The sequence below is a fragment of the Manis javanica genome, chromosome 5, assembly GCF_040802235.1.
Source record: "Manis javanica isolate MJ-LG chromosome 5, MJ_LKY, whole genome shotgun sequence".
In the NCBI taxonomy this organism is placed as follows: domain Eukaryota; kingdom Metazoa; phylum Chordata; class Mammalia; order Pholidota; family Manidae; genus Manis; species Manis javanica.
Window position 1 is genome coordinate 160,819,774 of NC_133160.1, and position 21,248 is coordinate 160,841,021.

The window sequence follows — 21,248 nt, forward strand, 5'->3', positions numbered from 1 at the left end:
ATGAAATGTGAGTGGAATTGACTTGTATAATTTTCAGGAAGCACTACTTTACTATTTATCTTTCTTTTGCCTGTCATACAAGTTCCGGATATTGGTATCTCCCTAAGCCATTTGGTTGCTGGGTGAGAATAACCTGGCCTGAAGCTCTTCCTGTATCCCCACTTACCAGAAATGAACATGTAGATTAGCAGGAAATAAGTTTTTTTTGTTGCTTTAAGCCACTAACATTTTTGGATCCCTTGTTACTGCACCGTAACCTAGCCCATCCTAACTAAAGTAGATTACTGTACAAGTGTTAAGGAAAGCTACAAAGGCTGATGATCTTGGCAATTACGAATGGAATGGGTAACTTAAAGCATCCACTGATAATTCCCAAAGCACCTTCGTTAGTGATTTTACTTGCTTCTCCAATTGTGACCATTCGAGAAAAGGTAATTTTGAGATTTCAAACTACACTTTTATTCGTGAAAATGTAAAATTACATCCTCACTATTGAGAGATAATAGGAGCAATTAAATATTTTCTCCTTAGAAAAAAAAGAAAGGTCAATATGGATAAGGCACAAAACAGGGCAGGCAGAACTGAATTCAGAATTCATAGGGGTTTCCAAGAAGGGTTAAAATATATTTCCTATAGACTTGTGCATAAATTTCCAGTAATACACAGTACTTCTCAGCGAACTTTGAGTGTCTCAGCTTCGATTTGGCCTCTGCACGTATACAGAATCACATGTACAATCGCTCTGGCGCAAAGGTAAAAAATGTCATTGGAGTTTATATCTAACCAAAAGCTTTCCCTCTGAAGAAGAAATATTTTCTCTAGCATGGTGTAGAATTCGGTCCGTAACATATGTAAAGTGCTTAGGCCCATGCCATGCGCTGTATTAGGGTCAGGGAAGTGCAGATGTCATGGTACAGAAGTCTTGGTGGGTCGCTGTCCTCCACGAGTTTACATTATGCGGAACATAAAAGTTTCCCCTTTGGGAGTTTTCACCCAGCAACACCAAATGCCCCGTAAATAATGTTCAATGAAAGCCCCGCATTTCCCCCCCTAATCCCTGAAAACAGTGTCGTTTTCCGAGATCTCTTCGCCCTGGAAACTGAAATCACTGCGGGATCTCTCTCTCTGAATATTTTGACAGTTCTCTCGGATGCAGCCAAAGGACTACTGGCTTGCTCTTCCCTGCAGTGGAGGGATGACAGTGACCCCCAACAGTTTCCAGCGCTTAAAGCACAAAGCGCAGCCTGAACCCTCAGGTGGCAGACAACTTACGGCTTCTACCGCCCTTCTCTTGCAGAACCTAAAGAAGCTGAGGCGTCTGGGTGAGACCCGGCGACGCGAACACCACACAGTCCTGGGCGCTCAGTCCTAACCCCACCAGCGGTGCAGCGAGAAGTCGAAGCCCGCAAGTCCAGGTACGAGGGCTGGTTAGCACGCGCCGCTGCTACACTACAAGGACCGGCGTGCACCGCGCCGCCGCGGCAAGCTCCGCTTCGGGATACTGGCGCAATGGAGCCTGGGAAGTGAAGTCCCCGGGCGGCCGGAGGCGCGTCGCGAAGGCAGGAGGGCGGTGTTGCTAGTACGCTCCATTTGCACGCGGGTTTCTGGCCGGGCTCCGTTCCTCTTGCTCCCGCTCAAGGTTTTCGCGGGCGGCGGGAGCAGTATGGCTCTCTTGAGTAAACTCAGGAGGGAGCGGGGGAGGGGGAGAGGAGAGTGGATGGGGAGGCGGGGTCAGCGGAAGCGGCAGGTTGCTTCCTTCTCCTCACGCTCCCTCCCCTCCTCTCCCGGAGGGAGCAGTGGGAGGGGGAGAAAAGGGCCGAGGGAAGGTAGTGACACGTGTCAATCAACCCCCCCCTCCGGGGGGCGCGCGCTCCGGGGCTCGCGCCGAGGGCTCGCGCCCCTGCCTCGTGCCTGCGCCGCTCGTATGTAAATGAGGGCGCGTGACGCGGGACGCAGATGGACAAGGGAAGAGAGAGAATGGCCGCTGCCGCCGCCGCCGCCGCTCAGTGCCGGAGCCCTCGGTGCGCGGCGGAGAGGAGAGGATTCCGGCGGGAACTCGACTCTTGGCGTCACCGCCTCATGCACTGTGTAGGTAAGAGAGACACTGGCCGGAGCCCCGGCTCCGCGCGGCGACAGCTGCTGCAGCCCTAGGAGTTTGTGGCTGAGGGGTTAGTTGAATCTCCCGTTCGGGTCAGTTCAATGGGGGAGCGCGATGGGAGCGGCGGCGGCGCGGCGGCCCCGGCTCTCGCCTTTTGTCTGGGGGCTCCTCGCCCGGCGCGCCCCTCGCCCCTTCTCCTTCTCAGCCCTTGGGCTCCCCAGGAACTGTTGGTGCGGGCTGGCTCGTCCAGCCCCCGAGGAAGCCGCTCGCCCGCGCTCTCCCCGGAGCTCCTCGGCGCCCCTCGCCGCCCGCCGTCCGCCCTGTCAGGAGGGAGGAAGCGGCTTGGCGGGTCGGCTCCCGGGCGAAGGGAGCCGGCGGGCAGGGCCGGCGGGAGGAAGGCGGGCTGGTCCGCGCCCCCGCCGGGCGCACACACACCCCCTTCTTGTCGCTGGGGGCCGAGCTGGCCGACGCGGCCAAGCTCCCGGGGACCGAGACCTGGGCGACCCCCGGGCGCTCGCGGGGCTGGGGTCGCTGGGGGGCTGCCGGGGGCGCGGGGCGGCGGGGGCGTCGCCCGAGGGGCGGGGGCGCCCACTCTGCCCTCTCGCGCTCGGCGGCGGCGGCGCTGTGTGTACCCCTTTAAGAAGCAGCCGCTCGAGCGCTGACGGTTGGGATTTGAAGTTCTTCCTCCCTCTTTGGAAGTCTGGACGGATGGGGGGTGTTGCCATGGCGACTGCACCCCCCCTCCCTTATTCTCTTCGCGGACGCCCCTAGGACTCTGGTCCTCTTTTACTGTCATGTGATGGACCCTTCTCGGCACAGACGCGCACGTCGCCCTAGCCAGTTCCCATCCCATTCTCCTGCAATTCTGTCTTTCCTTTTGGTGGGGTCAAAATCATTTTGCTTCAAACTTCTGGGCCTGGGGATGTCATTTTACGGGTTGCTCGGGTGGCGGAAGGTTGTGGAAACTACGCACCTTGCTGCGGTCGCTTTTTTATCTGAGTGAGACATGTGCGTGGAGCTGATTGATATCCAGCAGGTTGGTTTAGAGGGTACGGAGGGGACTACGCGGGTTTTGGGATAGGATGTGTTACAGTGCGTTGTTTGTTTTGGAAGGAGTTATGGGTAGTAGAGTAGGGGAAGAGATAGGAAGGTTGCATTATCTAAGGAGTGGGTAGTGGCTGCAGATTGCTCGACTGGCGATTAAATCTTGGCATTTGGAGTTGAGGAACCTTAGTGCCTCAAGAAAACAACTCTCTTACCTTGTTTCCGTCTGTTCTTGCGCCACCTCGCGCCCCTTTCCCCCAAACCCCTCAGATTTGTTTAGTTAGCGCTTGAAGATCTTATTTTTCACTCGTGAAAAGGAGATCGTAGTAGGATAAGCTAACAACTTCAACTCAGAAATGTGACTGCAGAATACGATGGATGTAGGAATACGTATTAGAAGGAAGGCTTCTCTGATTAAGAGCCCTCAGGTTGTCTTTGAGCAGTTTACTAGTAGTTTTACCTTTATAAAATATGTTTTGATTTTATTTAAGGAAATATTCTGGTCAATAGCTTTTAGTCAAGTACTCATAAGCGATTTTAGTTCTCAAGAAAAGTGTAAAAAAGACTTGCCATATTATTTAAAGATTAAGCCAAATTTTAATTTAGAAATTAGTAAAATTTTAAGCTTCCTGAATACAAAATGGACCCGTTTTTATAATTGCTTAAGTAAAGATTTCTTCTACTGACAACGTGTTTAGAAATTGTTAAATTCAGTTAGAATCAGGCTGGATGACAGCATTGCAAAACTGGCAGCAATATTATGGTGTTAAGTTTTGCCCAGTCACACAGTGATTTGACGATGTCTTTCGTCAATTATGTTTTAGAATAGTTTGGGTTTTTTTCCTGCCATCTTGTTGCTTATTTAGATGTATGTACTTTTGAAAAATAGTTCAATTTTAATTAAACAATGAATTGGATTTTATGGAAAAATAATTAGAATCCTTCTCTGTCTCACCTACTGGGATACATAGGATTAGAAGACATTGAGAATTGAGTTAAAGCTGTATGTTTAACATGCAATCTCTTTTAAATTTTAAATGTAATATGTCATTGTATCGTATTTGAAAGAAAATTTTTTCCTGGGCTCCAACTGTATTTGGGAAATGTACCCCACAGCCCCAGTCCTTGACAGGAGACTTAGTAACACCCATCTCAGCTTTGTTTTTGTCACAGTTATTTTTAAATAAACAATGTCTCTTTTAAACAGGACATACACACTGTTGGTTTTTGTCAGTGTCCTATATGTGAAGCACCTAGTCATAGAGAGGATTGGGATTAAATGTAGTTTGTGTAATTATTGAAAGTTCCTTTTTGCTATTGTGCTTACCCTCAGTACTTTGTAATCATGTTTACAAAAAAGTTATTTTCTTTTTGGTTTGCAAGTGTGCATGTATGAGAATATGTGTATATATTTCTGTATTGAATATTCAGTGCTCTTACTGCTTGAAATCATTTTATTAAAATACTAACCTTTCTACCTTTGTGGAAGAAAATGATGCAAGTATCTTATTTTTAAACGAGATAAGGAAATTGTAAGCACCTTCTTAGGGTCCATACAGCAGTTTAGTATTGAGCCAGTAGTGAAGTTTAAAATCTCAGTTCTTAGCCTAAGTCTTTAATTTGATTCAGTTTTTTTAGAACTCATATATAATATTCTGATTTTATGGGGGGAGTTCATTTTAGTTATGACTACTGCTAGTTAGCTAAGATGTTTAACTGTTGATATGGAAAATGCATACCTTTCTCTATTTGTGGAACTCTTCAGGTTAGATTTTTAACTATGTGATTTATTCCTGGTTTTTATTTTTTTTTATAATTTATTGGAAGAGTTGTCTTATAAGTTCTGTGTCCCAGTTAATAGCTCTGTTTACAATACGGTGCTTTATATAATTTGATTATTTTTTTGTAAACATCCTATACTGTGTTATAATTTTGAGTATGCTCATATAACATATATTTGAGTGCTTAGTGGTTATAGTAAATAGTATCCTAGGACTCAGTATGATATTGAGGATATACAATCCTGGATCTTGTGAAATATATATTATAATTAATATCTGATAAGTCAGAAAATTTACAGCAGAGTAAATTCTAGGACAATAGAATGCATTAGTATATTTTTAAACATTATTAGGACATGTATAGTCTATTAGTATATTTGATGTAGGAGATAGACCAGGCTTACTGTTTCTTTGCTTTTTTTTAACTTTCAATTTTGTATAATTTCAAACTTACGAGAAAAGTTGGAAGAGTAGTACAAAGAACTCCTATATACCCTTATCCATATTCACCCTTTGTATTACATTTTGCTGCATTTGCTTTATCATTATTGCCTTATGTCCATCCCCTCCCCTCCCCTCCCCTCCCCTCCTTTCCTCTCCTCTCTCTTTCTCTCTCTGTGTATGTGTATTCTTTTAAATGAATCATTTGAGGGTAATTTGGAGACATCATACCTCTACCCCTAAGTTCCTTACTGTGTATTTCATAAAACCAAGGACGTTGTCTTAAAACCAAGGAGACTTAAAATTGTGTAATTCAGAATCTATGTTCAAATTTTATCTATTTATCTATCTTTATGTTTATTTCCCCCAGTGCATGATCATGCATTGTATTTGGTCATCATCTCTTCAATCTCTTTTAATTTGGAACACTTTTTTATGTTTAATTTGGAACAGCCTTTCCTATGTTTTTTGACCTTGATATTTTTCAAAAGTACAGGACAGTTATTTTGTAGAATGTCTCTCAATTTGAATTTGCCTGTTGTTTCTTCATGATTAGACTGGTTATGCATTTTTTGGCAGGAATACCTCTGGAGAGAGGTTCTGTCCTCAGTACATGGTATCTTGAGGTTCATGAAGTTGGTTTGTCCCAATGTTGGTGATGTTAGCTTTGAAAACTTGGTTAAGATGGTGTTCTCCATATATCTTCCTGAAAGTTATTATTTATTCTTCTGTAATTAATATGTAATTTGTGGGAAAATACTTTGAGGAACAGAGTATTTACATAGTCTCATCAAAATTTCACCCACAAGTTTTAACATCCATTCATCATTTTCTAACTTTATCATTCCTTCTATAATTAGTAGCTGGTATTCTGTCATAAAGCAGTCTCTTCCATCTCCTCCATTGTTTGTTTACTTACTTATTTTTATCAGTATGAACTCATGGATTCTTATTTACTTAATGGTTAAATCCATTACTATTAATATTTTTGACTCCCAGATTGTCCCAGGTTTGGCTAGGGGGATCCTCCTTCAGCTGGTTCCAGTGCTTTCTGACAAATTACACCTTTCTCACCTCCTCCAGTCCAATGATTTCTTGAGCACTTCTTTCTTGACAAAAAAGATATTCCAGGTTCGTTGTACTTTACGTGTCCCAGCTCTGACATTAGACATTTCTCCAAGGAATCCTCCATTCTTTCTAGTGGAAAACAGATTTAGATATCAAAATCTGAATACTTGGTTTCAGGACTGTTTTTAAACCCTATTTTTCTGATACAGAAGCTAAAATCAGTATAACTTATTTGCCTTAGTTTGCAACAGCAAAAAAAAATAGTGAAGATTTGATTAGACTCATTCTATAAACTACAGCATCTTTCGTACATTCCAGTATTGTCCAGAATAAATATAATGGGAGCCAAATATGTAATTTAAAAATTTCTAGTAACAACATTAAGAAAGTACATTTTACTTCACCCAGTATTCAAGATAGTTTAACATTAATCCATATAAAAATTACTAATGAGTTTACATACTTTTTTTAATATTGCCTTTGAAATCAGGTATTTATACATATAGCATATCGAATTTGGACTAGCCACATTTCATGTGCTTGATAGTCACATGTGGCAAGTGGTTACTGTTTTGGACAGCACTATTCTGTGGTGTAGTAGCTCTAGCCAACTCTTGATTGCCGTGATATCACTTCACATCTTTTATTGGGATAGAATATTATAGTGAGTAAGAATATAGGCTCTTACCTGCATTTGAATCCTAGTGTTACCACTTACCAGTGTGGACATGTTACTTAACCTCTCTGTATTTCAGTTTCTTATTGTAAACTGGAGATAATGAGGTGGTTTGAGAATTAATTGTATATATATATATATATTAATATGTGTCTTTATATAGAAAGCATTCCATAGATGTTAGCTATCATTATTATTGATTTACATGTTATTAGCAGCTTTGAGCTTTATGTTTTTGCCAGTATTCTTTATGGTGGGAATACTGATAATAAAATGGTGAGGCATCTGAGAGGAAAAGTTACCAAGGGCTTGAATGATATGTATTCCAAGGTATTTTATAGCTAGGTCATGACAGCATATCACTTAGAATAATTCTGGTTTTTTATATATGAGAAAACCAAAAGACATTTGATATCTTCCTATATTCTAAGGAATATTTTGACTTTGTAGTAACTGAATACAAGAAATTAGTTCAAATTCATTAAAAAAATCTGTATCATACTAGATCATCTTCAAGCTACTCTCTGTTGGTACCTACTATTTTACTCTTCCTTTTAACTCCATCACTGTCTCAAAGCTCTGCATTCTGCACATGTGGAGTGGACTTTAAACTACCTGCCCTATTTATAATCAGCAGATCAGTGTTAGAAGATATTTTCTTTCAGTATTTTTAACTTGTGAAAAAGTTATGGGAGCACTTCATAGGGGGAATAGTCCAGGTAAATAAAATTATACATAATCAACTTGATAGTTCTTTCTGGCTGCTTCTTGCTTCCTGCTGTTTTGTCTTTATTCTAACTTCCATCATCTTGTCAGTATTGCCATGTAAGTCCTAGAAGATACTTAGAAATCTGGATTTGATAGGAATGGTATGAATGTAAAGTCTTGGCTGTACACACTGTTTTTTTGTGGGCATGAGCAAATTTTTTATCCATTTAAAAAGATGTAAAGTATGGCAATAATAACATGCATCAGGCAAATAGAATCTGTGATGGTAATGGGTAGATGGGTGGTTAAAACATACATCTACAGTTCTCTGTAAAATAGGAATATTGATGAATTTTGCATGTAAAACTTGAATTTCTGTATTGTCCTGGATAGTTTTGTACTTGCAAGAGTAAAATTTGTCACCCTTGGGACCACGCAGTGTGCACATTTTGTATTTTTTAGATGTTAAATAGGGGCTAAAGGGTGGTTTGAGAATATTATAGCCTCCTTTCTGCATGGTGCTGTCTCTTCATGTCCACCATACTTTCTTGGTTGGCTATTTGTGTGCACCTCCCTCTGCTTGGTGGTGCATTGTGGTAAGTCGCTGTTATGTGTTCCCCATGTTCCTCTGACTTGTCTGACTTTTAGCCTTGGTCTCCTAGGAGAGTAACAAGGCATGTAAATTTTTGGGTATGCAACACTTTCTTCCTTAATAGTAAATCCAATCATTCAGTTATAATACCCTATATTTTTTGTATGTGGAGTCCCTATCTTTTTTCTTTCTTGATAATATTCCTTCTTTTTGGTATATATATTCCTTCTTTTTGGTCTATCTATCTATCTATCTATCAATCATCTATCTATCATCTTTCGAGGGAGAGAGGGAGATAGGGTCAGCATTTGTGATGATAACACAAATGCTGGTTAGAGCACCAAGTACATAGGTTCAGAAGTTTTAGTATAACTACAGAGTAGAGTATCATACCTTAAGAATTTTAACATTGTTTGGGTGTAGAAAGAGGAGCCTCAAAGTAAGGCCATTGAACTTTTACACTGAAAAGTAACATCATCAACTAAGTAGGAACACAAGGAGAGAGCAGTATCACCAAATCTAAGAGGAGAGAAGTATTACAATAAGGAGGGATTGTTACATGTTGATGAGATGTCAAGTACCATGAGACAGGGAAGTGTACATTGTTTCTGGCAATCTGGAGGTTCTCAATGACCTTGACTAGATGAACTTACACACAGTGGTGGGGATGGAAGCCATGTTGTCATAGGTTAGAAACTAAAATGTACATTTATGGAGGTAACTCAGATAATAGCAGACCACTCATTTGACAAGCTGCATTTTGAGGAAGAACAGATAAATGGAGCAGCAATTGTAAAGATTAGGGGTCCAGGGATGGTTGCTTTTCAGATGGGAGATACTGTTATGATGCAAAGTAAAATGGGAGATACATTTTTGAATCAGTAATATCCATGGTTACTTCATATGTTATTTAACTAAGCTTGACACTTAATAGAAACAAAATATTGAGACAGATAAATTTAATAAGTAGAATGGGCTTGGTTTGAATCACTGCATGTGAACTCTAAATTTATCTTTTTTTCCTTCAAAAAATATGTTCCTAAGTTCATCACCAAGATATGTGTTGTATTACACATTTTAAAGGAATGATTTTTTTCCAATTAATTTACTGTTGTCAGTCATCAAATACCTAGAGTCCCACTGTGTATCGCTTACCATGTGATTTGGCTTTTGGTTGGTTTGACCATCTAGGAAGAGTGAGAAGGGAAACTTGGCCATTCATGAAAATGACCTTTAAAACATTACTCCATCCCAGGAAGAACAACTTTTATCAAGATCTTGTTAATATTAGTCATTACTCTTTGCTTCAGGAGGACTAAATAAGGGGTAGAGAAAAAGGCAGAAGATTCTTCCAAAATTCTTTGCTTAAGAATGTGGAAAGTGCTGAGAGGTGGGAACTGTGGGATGTTTAAAAAAGCTTATTGTCTATTATAGGAATAGAGGTTAGACTTTGCTTTTAAAGAGCTCACAATTATCAGGGAGATTAGTTATTAGAGTTGGTAAATATAATGGAAGGACAGAGGAGGAAGCAATTCATTTTGAGTTGAAGAATCTGAAATGATTCGGCTTCTCAGGATTGAGTGAAAGCAGAGATTGGCAAACTTTTTTTGTAAAGGGGTGGATAATAAGTATTTTAGGCTTTGTGTCCATATGTTCTCTATCGCAACTCCTCTTGCTGTTGTAGCACAAAGCTATATGTAAGCGAATGAGCTTGGCTGTGCTCCAATAAAATATTATTTACAAAAATAGACATATTTGGCCTACAGGCCATAGTGTGTTGATCCCTAAGTTGAATGATCTAGCAGGAGAGTAGGGTAGAGGGAACAGGCAGAGGGATAGTATAAGCAAAGATACAGATGTCTGAATAATGATTATTCTGAAAATACTCAGCACTCTGGTGTTATTGGAGTATAGGGTGGGAGTAGAAAGTAGGACTAGAAGTATAAGTTATGGCCTCTATAAGGAGGAAATTATGAGCCTTTGAAGTTTTTTTCCCCATGGGTAATAAGCATGATCAGATAAGTCAGCTTATTTTCATTTTGAACATCTGCTGTTGGTTCAGGTTTGAGGGGTTTTGTTTGTTTGTTTGTTTGTAATAGTTTTAAGCTCAAATTGAAGCCTCCCTTTTAAGTAAACACTGAGAAAATGCACAATCTCTACTTCAGTGTGAAGATGTTGGATTGCTGAAGTACTGTCATTTGGCACCCTTCTTTACTGCCCGGGCTCTGAACAATTTGAAAAATAAAACAAGGAGAAAGATGAGAACCAAAATATCACTTCTATTACTGATAGAGACTAAGTTAAGAGGAATAGCTTGGTGGGAGAGGCAGGTGGACAGTATGGTATGGGCCAACTAATCACCCACTCCTAGGTATACTAGGGGAGCAGAGCACAATAGGAGCGCTCTGCAGGGATAGTTTCCCAGTAGCTCACTGCCAACGGGAAAAGGAATAGAACTGAGCTTAGTTATTCTTTCCAAAGTGATTAATCTGATCAGTCTGTTCACTTCTCTAGGGAAGAATTGCATCTCACTCAGACTGTGCTTGTCGAAGCATCCTTCCTCGTAGAAACAAGGAGCTAGGAAAAGGTGTTGCCACCAACAGTCAAGGCTAGTTTTGCAGAATTGTAGCTGGGAATAAGTGTACTGGCAAAATATAACTGTTACAGTGAAGTTTACATATTCTGGGTATTTAAAAATATTTAATTCCAGTTTTTTAAAAAATCGTATTTCTTAAAACTCTCAGAACAATTTTTTTTTAACTGAACTAGATTTTTTACAGGCCTATGTAAGGTACTTAAACAAAATGCATATTTGGCTTAAAGAAAATGAAAGACAGGACTTCCATTTTTTCTGAGTGGACTTTTTAAATTTAGAAAGAATTTCTATAAAAGAATAGAGCACTGTTTCTTTAAGGGGAAAAGTAGATAGTTTGACAAATAGATCATCATTTTAATTAGCTCTGATAATGGATGCTTATGCAGATTAGTCACTGGTATATCTTTCTTTAAAATGTCATCAGTTCTTCCTTGTCCTCTTCGTCTTCCCTCTTTGAACAATTCAGTACTGAAACCATCAAGTGGGACCAAATAATGGTAAGGGTCCACCTGGGTGGCCTTTGTGGGAGGGCAAGCCTTGTTCTCTTGGAGGAGTGAGGTGTCGCTACAGGGGTGAGGAGAGTCCCCAAGTGGTTGATGGAGTTGTGAGGGGTGAGGAGCAGTCTGAATAGGAGCACATGCTTGTGCAAGGTGTCAGAGCCCGAGCAGCATCAGTATGGCATCTGTGCAGGACGGTTGCCTAGTATAAGGAAGGTCGCTGGTCCCAGTGAGGGGTGTTCAGACCTGAACAGGGCAAGAGGATGAGGATATCTACTTGGGGTGGGGGAGTAGACAGGCACCCATGTAGGGGGGTAGCCTGGTGTGGATATATTGAGGCTCAAGTCGGGTGAGGAGGGAGTCCATGCATAAGGCATCCCAGTGCAAGATGTCAGAACCTGAGAATGGGGAAAGGAAAGCACCAGTGGAGGGTCAGCTCAATATGGGTATTAGAGCCAAGCAGGATGAGGAGGATATTTTTGTAGGATTGGTGCCAGGCATGAGGAATAGTGGCCTGAACAATGTGAGGAAGTTAATGTATATGAGGGGGTGTGGGGGTGATGGGATGGTAAGGGGTGAGGAGAGCATCCATGTGGGGAAGGAGAAGCAGGCACAATGGGAGATGGTTACATACAGGGAGACTGGTCAAATAATTAAATATTAAAGATAATGGGAACCAGGCCTCTTACTGTCTGAGAAGGGAGTCACAAATATGTAAATGGAGAATACTAGAATGCCCTCTGTAGTGTTGGATTGGAAATGAGACACTCATGTGAACTCATAGTTTTCATTATACATAGGCATACAGAAGTAAATGTATTACACACATGCCCTATACTGTTGTTCACTGAGAAAGGGCCTAGGAGCAGGAGCAGTGATACCCCAATAACAGTGAGCATAATGGGTCATTTGTTAATTTGCTGATTTTAATGGCTGTATTTGTAAGAGAATGCCTTTGTAGGAAATTCTAAAGAGTTTAAGGGTGATGGGACATCATGTAGGCCAGTTACTCTCGAATTGTTGAAAAAATATGTTCTTACCATACTTCAAACATTTTCTGTAAATTAAAGGTTTTTACAAAGTTAAAAATATTTAAATGCAATGCTTTTAGTCTAATACTACACTCTTGAACTAATCACTTTCAGCCCTTAAAGCTGCATAGTTAGTAATATATGAACTCTCTTACAGATTTTTAACACTAAGAATTACTTTTTGAAATACTGATAGCTAATATCTACTGAGTGCTTACCATGTATCACCAGATATCATACTAAGCATTTTGCGTATTAATCACATTTAATTTTCACATTGATAAAATAGTACAGTTTTTATGTTCAGTTTGCAGATGAGAAAATGGAATCTTAGGCTGACCTGCCTAAGCTTTTCATCTAGGAAATATGAAGGTACAATTTATTTACATCCAGGTTTTTATTACTCTTTTGGTCAAACCTGGTTAAAAATTAGCAAGTCTGATCCTTCCTGGTCAGATAGTTGCATCTAAAACTTCAGTATTGCTGTTCTGTTTTGTTTCAGAGTCTTGAATTTCAGGGGCAGGGAAAAGTGTTCTGGGTTTAGATTCCTCGAGTTCCTAGAGAGGAATAAGAGACAACAGGGATTTTTGTATTTGAACACATATATCATAATTAAGGGTTCCCTTAAGGTAGGTTAATCAGGGAATAATATCTCCACATTTCTTTATTGGTTTTGCATTTGGGAAAGGGGTGGGGGTAGTGGTGAAAGGGAGTGGTAAGAGCATAGAGTTAGTGGGGCAAGGATTTCCCAAGCATAGATTGTTAGTGTTAAGTTTTATTCTGTTTATATAGTTACCCTTCATGCCTGTTCCAAGAATGCTGGCCATCATCTTTCTATCTCTTTTGAACTTTCTCAAGAATGGCAAATGATCAGATAGAAAATAGTTAATGGTAATTCCTTGTTTGATTTTAACTCTCCTTTACCTGTGCTTCCCTATATGCATTACTAAACTATAAGCAGTTAATGCCTAATCCACAGTAAATAATTACGAATACCAATAATTACTGTTATATTCAGCTTAGAAGTTGCTCCATGATTCAGATTTTCTTTCTCTTTTTTCTTCTCGTATCTCTTATTTACTCTACTGTATATAGGAAAGTAGTTCTGTGGTAAATTTAGGGGTTTTTACACATGAATATTATATTGTTAGCCTGGTTATCACCTGTTTTTTCTCCTTTGCCTTATTACTTTATCTCTTAGCATTTCTATTCTGGCATAAGTATAACTCAAAAATGGGGGATTTCCCTATGATTATACATTAGCTTACTTATCTAACCTAACTTACTAAATTATCTTACTTATCTTCACTCTTCTCATCAGTCTGAACCCATAGATTCTTTCATCCTCTGTCAACTGAGGGAGTTTTTGCTGATCCTTTCATTCTTTAGATCCATTCTAAAATTATCTGTTTATTTTACATAAAAACATAATAGGATTTTCAGTGTTGAAGGAAGAATGTCTCTATGCTATAATCCTTTTCATGCATGTCTTTTGTCTCTCCTAAATTTTTCAGTAAATATCGATGGGCCAGGCTTTGTCCTGGGGGAGTCAGATGCATTAGGTTGTCTTCATGAAGTGCAGTCTTGTAGAGAAGATAAGGTTCTCTTACTGTATAGTATGATAATGTTATAATAGAAGCATATACAATATTAAAGTTGTGGTATAAAGGAGGAGAGTGATAAGGTTTCCTTGTATGGGTCCAGGAAGGGTCATAGTATGACTGTGGGATAAGAACAAAGAGAAAAAGAAGCCGAGTCATGGAGAAACTTCTAAGCAGAATATAATAGTAATTATTGTTACTTTTAATTATTTTACTGAGGATTAGGCATTAAGTGGTCACACTAGAATTCATTTTGCTTTTCACAGCAGTCCTGCAAGTAGGAGCTGTTATTATCATCCCCACTTTACGATAAGGAAGTGTAACCCACAGGTAGTGGAAAACCATTGAAGGATTTTAAGCCTGGGAGTGACATAGTTTCATGTGATTTTATAAGATTACTCTGCTAAAAGAGAAATCGGAGAATAGAACAGGAAAATATGAGAACAGAATAGGAAAATCAATCAGGGGGATGTCAAGATAGCCCAACCAAGAAATTATGAGAGAAATAAAACTGGTATCAGAAATAGAGAGAGGAAGAATTCAAAGGAAATGATGTTACAATCAACAGATTTTAGATAATTGATGAGCTATGGGCATTCAGAAAAAGGAGGAAGGTTAGAGAATCATTTCCCTGCTTCTGTGTAGGAGGCCTAATTGGATTGTGGGACCATAATCCAGGATAAGATACAGAGAAACATTTTCGTATTTGAGGTAGTAGAGTCACCGTACAGTCATACCTCAGAGATACTGTGGGTTCAGTTCCAGACTATTGCAGTAAAATGAATACCACAATAAAGGAAGCCAAATGAAATTTTTGGTTTTCCAGTGCATATAAAAGTTATATTTAGACTATACTGTAGTCTATCAAGTGTGCAATAACATTATTCTAAAAACAAGTGTACATACTTCAATTAAAAAATACCTTATTGCTAAAAGAAGTTAACCATTATCCAAACTTTCGGAGATTGGTAATCACTGGTCACAGATCACCATAACAAATATAAGAATGAAAAAGTCTGAAATATTGCAAGGATTACCAAAATGTGACACAGAGAAACAAGGTGACCAAATACTGTTGGAAAAATGGAGCTGATAGACTTGCTTGAAGCAAGGTTGCCAGAAACCTTCAATTTGTTAAAAAAAAGAAAAAAATCGGAAGCTCAGTAAAGTGAAGTGCAAATAAAATAAGTTATGCTTTTATAGGCTTATCAATATCTCAGTTCAACACATTAGGGTTTGCTAGTTTGCCTCAGCCAGTTGTAGCATGGGTATGCACAGTAAGACCTCTAAGAGCTAATGGAATTCCTCTCTACTCATTGTATCAATTCTGAGCTTTCATAGTTCAAAGGATCTTCTGCAAGAATGATGTGGGGCCTTTGCATTCTTGTACTGTTAACATTTGAAGGTCCAGAGGTGGCTTTGGACCTTAATTATTATTCTGTGTGTGTGGTGTTTTCTTATCACTTGTTATCTGTCAGAAAAGTTTAGCTTACAGAAACTGAGTTATGTTGTATTTTTCATTCGATATGTGAATAATTTTATAATAAGTTTAAGTAATTGGAAAGACTATCTCAAGTCACTAATTTCTCTAATTGTTAAGTTGGTAGAGTGGATATAACATGGTTCACTGTAGGTTTTGGACTCCCATAGTGTTGACATTAATGATTCCATCTTTAAACAAAACCCCAGAACACTTCCTTGACCTTCCTTTTCTCTATTTCTTCCCAGATACTAACCTAACTCAGTATTTGATAATGTTCCACCTGCTTGTATGTCTTTCAGGTATATCCTAAATACAGCATATCTAAAACTGAGCTCTTGTTCTTCCTCTACCAAATACTAAGTCTGTTCTGGTGGTCTTCATCTCAGTATACCTGGTTTCCTAAGTCAGAGAACTGGAAGTCATCATTCACTTATCCACCTTCTCCTCTCCTATCCAGTCTACAAATTATTATTGATTATGTCACCAAATGTACCTTAAGTCCTTCCTTTTCCCTCCATTTCCACTCCAGTCAAAGTCCACCTTACCTCTGTCTGGGTGATGACTATAGTAACGGTTCTTAATGGCTCCCCTCTTCTGCTCTGATTCTTCTTTAGTTTAATCTTCTATGCTACAAACAATAGTCTGATGAAGTATTTGATCTACTCTCAACCCAACAATGACTTTCTTTTAAGCACGGAAGTATAGTGCATTCTGTTTCTTGGAAAATTATTACAGCATCTCTGAAAGTTGTGATGTGTCAGAAACTATGGAAGTACAAAAATTGGTTTGAGGCCAAATTGTGAATGTTTTGTATTGTTTTGTTTTTTAAATATTGTCCTAAGGAATTAATCCTTAATCTGATACTTAGACTTAATTGACATTTTTTTTGTTAGCTTGCTTTTAAGTGGGGAGGTTCACAGGAATGCCACTTTACACTTTCTATTCAGTGAATTTACTGTTGCAACTCTGTTCATACCAACCATATGCAAACCCTGATTACTCCTCCTTTTGGTTAATCAAAGGTATCTTTCTCAGAATACTTGAAAACTTAGGCATAATTTGTAAAAATCACTATGAGGAATTTTAAATATGTTCAAGAGTAGAATAACACATAATGAATCTCCATATTCCTGTGACCCAGCTTTAATAATATTATAAATTCTGGCCTGATTTTTAATACAAAATTTTAAAACAGGAGGAGTATTTTATATGTTGGTTGCCTAAATGCTGTAATCTGTTCCATGTTCTAATATGAATAAACTCAGATTACACATTTTGTTGCAGTACTTGCAGATTTATGCCAGAGCTTTGAGAAACATGACATTCGTGACATTTTACTGCTTGCTTTTTATACTTAATATGAACTATTTTTGGTTGTATATGGTTTTATTATGAGCCAAAAAAGTTGAGTTCTAGACCCCAGAAACCCTTCCTTTCTTCTTTCTTCCTTCCTCTCTCCCTTCTTTCCTTCCTTCCTTCCTTCCTTCCTTCCTTCCTTCCTTCCTTCCTTCCTTCCTTCCTTCCTTCCTTCCTTCCTTCCTTCCTTCCTTCCTTCCTTCCTTCCTTCCTTCCCTCCCTCCCTCCCTTCCTTCCTTCCTTCCTTCCTTTCTCTTTTTTCTTTCTTTCTCTCCCCCTCCCTCCCTTTTTCTCTCTCTCCTCCCTCTTTCCCTTCCTCATTCCCTTCATCTCCCCACATCTTTCTCTCCTATCTCTGCATCTTGAATTGCTCTAAAACCATAAGAAACTATTGCTGCGTATGTCTTTGATCTGATGTTTTATATTCATCAAGCAGACCAAAGAGTACTGCTTATTAATAGACTCATTGCATATGCTAAAGAGCAGCTCATTATTTTTTGATCTTGTGGAACCACTGAGTTGACAGGAATATAGCTAATGTATCAGAATTCCTCAGCATTTATCTTATATGGTTGTTGTTGAAATAACAAGTTAATAATAATATTCACATTTTCACATTAATTCTTCATTAACACTTGTGAAAATTTGGTATTTATGTCTTGGGGATTTATTAAAAATCCACAGCAAATTAATTTATGGATTGGAAAATCAGTTTTAGGAGATATAGATATATATGGGTATATATGGAGATAACGGAGGTACTTAAGTATAGATATCTAGATATAGATAGATATAGATGTATGTGTGTAATTTATCTTTAGTAATAACAATGTGATGATGCCAGGAGACTTGTAAAAATATATATATAGATATTTAACATTTTAATGAACAGCTGAAGAAAATGTCCTGTTGACATTTGTGTGCTTTAAGTTGCCATTATATCAAAAGTATTAAATTGAGATTTTTGTAGTAAATTGTGAATTTAGAGTTCTTCTTATTCTAGGTGTCTCTTACTAACTGTGTAACCTTAAAGTTACAAGCTATTCTCTCAAAAGTTTTTCCATATTGATTTTCAAATCAGTGGTTTTTTTTTCATTCTTCCTTTTTCTATGCTGGACTTCTCTCAAGATTTTTTGATAGTCTCTTCTTGATACCATTTTTTATTTTTAGACTTTACATTTTCTTCCCTTGGATAATTTTCCTAAACTTAAATGTGATCATATTATTCTCTGTGTAAAAATTTTCATTGTTTCCCCTGTGATGTTAGGATAGAGTCTAAATTCATAGTAAGGCTTAGAGTGCCCAGCATTACCTGCTGCCTCTGTACTGCCTTAGCTTTTTTGTTTGTTGTTATACCTTGTGTACTACCATCAAGCAGCTCTATCAGTAGTACAGTAATGGCAGTATAGTAATAACAGCAGCTAACATTTATTGAACACCTATTAATATGTGTGCCAGGTATGTACTTTACACATATTCTATACTTTAATCCACAGAATAAACTTGAGTGTAAGTATTATTTTTTGCATTTTACAGAGGTGTCACACTGAACCCTTTTTGGATCCTCAGGTACTGTGCTTCTGGGCATTTGCATATTTGTTTTCTCTTTCTGGATTCCAGTAGCTGCTATTTATCGTTTCTTTTTGTAAACTTTATTTTTTTCATGGATAACTACAGAGAGAAAAGTGTAGATCATGGACTTACACTTCAGTGAACAAAATAAGCCTACTGTTGTAACCACCATCAGATCAAGAAGTATAGTGCCCCGGAAGTCCCCTCACACCTTCCCCAAAATGAATAGTATTCTGATTTCTTAAAATCACAGATGATTTTTGCTTGTTTTGGAAAACTTTGTTTAATTATATAGCATTTATTCTTTTGTGTTTAGCTTAAGTCAGTATTATGTTTGTAAGAGTCACTCAGTGGTTGCCTTTATATATAGTTTATTCATTTCCATTGCTCTGTAATATTCTAATATGTAAATATGTCATAACAAATCTATTCTTGTTTCAAAGGATATTTGGTTTTTTTCCAGTTTGTATTGTTACAAACAATACAGCTAACATTGTTACACATTATGCATTTTTTCCATTGTTCAATTTAGGGATTATTTTTCTACCCCATTTTAACTAACTACACTTTGTTTTTTTTCCAGGAAGCTTTCTTAGCCTCTCCATGTTTGGATTTTTATCCTTTCTGTGTGCACTGATATTACTGTCTCCTTCCTCTATTGTAAACATTTATGCTATATTTCCCACCATGTTTGAAGTGTGTATGTGTGTAAAGAAAAAAGCATGCATATTCTCCTCCCTGACTTTGTGACACTCACTGAATACTTAAATAATTCTTGAGAATTTTTTTTCAATAAATCCATTCATTCATTGCTAAAAAATAAACATAAGCATAAATCTAATGGAAACTGGTTAATGTTCTTCATTACTGTCTGCTTTTGTTTTATTCTCTTCATTTAGGGTACACAATTACTATAAAACAGGTTATCAAGTTGTGTTAAATTTTTAAATTTGTTATGCATCTGTGTTATCCCTATTTATGTTCATGCCACCACACAACAGGTATTGTGTGAAATATTTTTAGAAATTTTCTTAATAAATCATGGCACATTTAATAAACTTATTTGTGACAAATAATATTATTTGTCCTTTGAGGGTGGTAATTTGGCAATAGTCAAAAGACACTTGGTGCCAAGACAAGAATGTTATGAATGATAAACTATATCAAAAGTAAGTTGACATTTCAAGGAATATAGACTGTTCTCCCCTGCCCCCATCCCCTTGTGTGTTTTTTTAAATTTTTTATTTTTTACTTTGTTATCATTAATATGATGATAAAATCACATGAGCAACATTGTGGTTACTAGATTCCCCCCATTATCAAGTCCCTACCATATACCTTGTTACAGTGACTGTCCATCAGTATAGTAAGATGCTATAGAGTGACTACTTGTCTTCTCTGTGCTATACTACCTCTCCATGCCCCCCGCTACGTTATGTGTGCTAATCGTAATGCCCCTTATTCCCCTTCTCCCTCCATTCCCACCCATCCTCCCCAGTCCCTTTCCCTTTGGTAACTGTTAGTCCATTCTTGGGTTCTGTAAGTCTGCTGTTTTGTTCCTTCAGTTTTTGCTTTCTTCTTATGCTCCACAGATGAGTGAAATCATTTAGTACTTGTCTTTCTCCACCTGGCTTATTTCACTGAGCATAATGCCCTGTACTCCATCCATGTTGTTGCAAACGATAGGATTTGTTTTCTTATGGCTGAATAATATTCCACTGTGTATATGTACCACATCTTCTTTATCCATTCATCCACTTTTGGACACTTAGGTTGCTTCCATTCTTGGCTATTGTAAATAGTGCTACAATCAACATATGGGTGCATATATATGTCTTTTTGAAACTGGGAGCCTACACTCTTAGGGTAAATTCCTAGGAGTGAAATTCCTGGGTCAAATGGTATTTCTATTTTTAGCTTTTTGAGGAACCTCCATACTGCTTTCCACAATGGTTGAACTAGTTTACATTCCCACCAGCAGTGTAGGAGGGTTCCCCTTTCTCCCCATCCTCCCCAGCACTTGTTCCTAGTCCTTTCTATGTTGGCCATCCTAACTGGTGTGAGGTGATATCTCATTGTGGTTTTAATTTGCATTTCCCTAATAATTACAGTGTGGAGCATCTTATTGTGTGCCTGTTGGCCATCTGAATTTCTTCTTTGGAGAAGTGTTGTTCATATCCTCTGCCCATTTTTTAATAGGGTTATTTGCTTTTTGGGTGTTACAGTGTGTGAGCTCTTTATGTATTTTGGATGTTAACCCTTTGTCGGATATGTTATTTACAAATTTATTCTCCCATACAGTAGGATACCTTTTTGTTCTGCTGATGGTGTCCTTTGCTGTACAGAAGCATTTTAGCATGATGTAGTCCCATTTGTTCATTTTTTATTTTGTTTCCCTTGCCTGAGGAGGTGCATTCAGGAAAAAGTTGCCTATGTTTATATTCAAGAGAGTTTTGCCTATGTTTTCTTCTAAGAGTTTTATGGTTTCATGACTTACATTCAGGTCTTTGATCCATTTTGAGTTTGCTTTTGTGTATGGGGTTAGACAATAATCCAGTTTCATTCTCTTGCATGTAGCTGTCCAGTTTTGCCAACACCAGTTGTTGAAGAGGCTGTCATTTCCTCATTGTATATCCATGGCTCCTTTATCGTATATTAATTGACCATATATGCTTGCTTGGGTTTATATCTGGGCTCTCTAGTC

The 21,248-nt window shown here is 38.6% G+C and overlaps 1 protein-coding gene across 11 annotated transcripts in view; it reads left to right on the forward strand.

Moving 5' to 3' along the window:
- The first annotated feature begins 526 nt into the window (after positions 1-526).
- Positions 527-21,248, forward strand: part of LCORL (ligand dependent nuclear receptor corepressor like) — a 172,296-nt gene continuing 151,574 nt past the window's right edge. For 2 of the 11 annotated variants that reach the window (XM_073237792.1, XM_073237791.1), the window contains exon 1: positions 1,570-2,092. In XM_073237792.1, the coding sequence (XP_073093893.1) occupies positions 1,957-2,092 (136 nt within the window). In that variant the 5' untranslated portion in view covers positions 1,570-1,956. Of the gene's footprint in view, positions 2,093-2,764; positions 3,135-21,248 lie in introns of those variants that run through there. The other 9 variants (XM_073237783.1, XM_073237788.1, XM_037027408.2 and 6 more) reach the window with 9 other exon arrangements.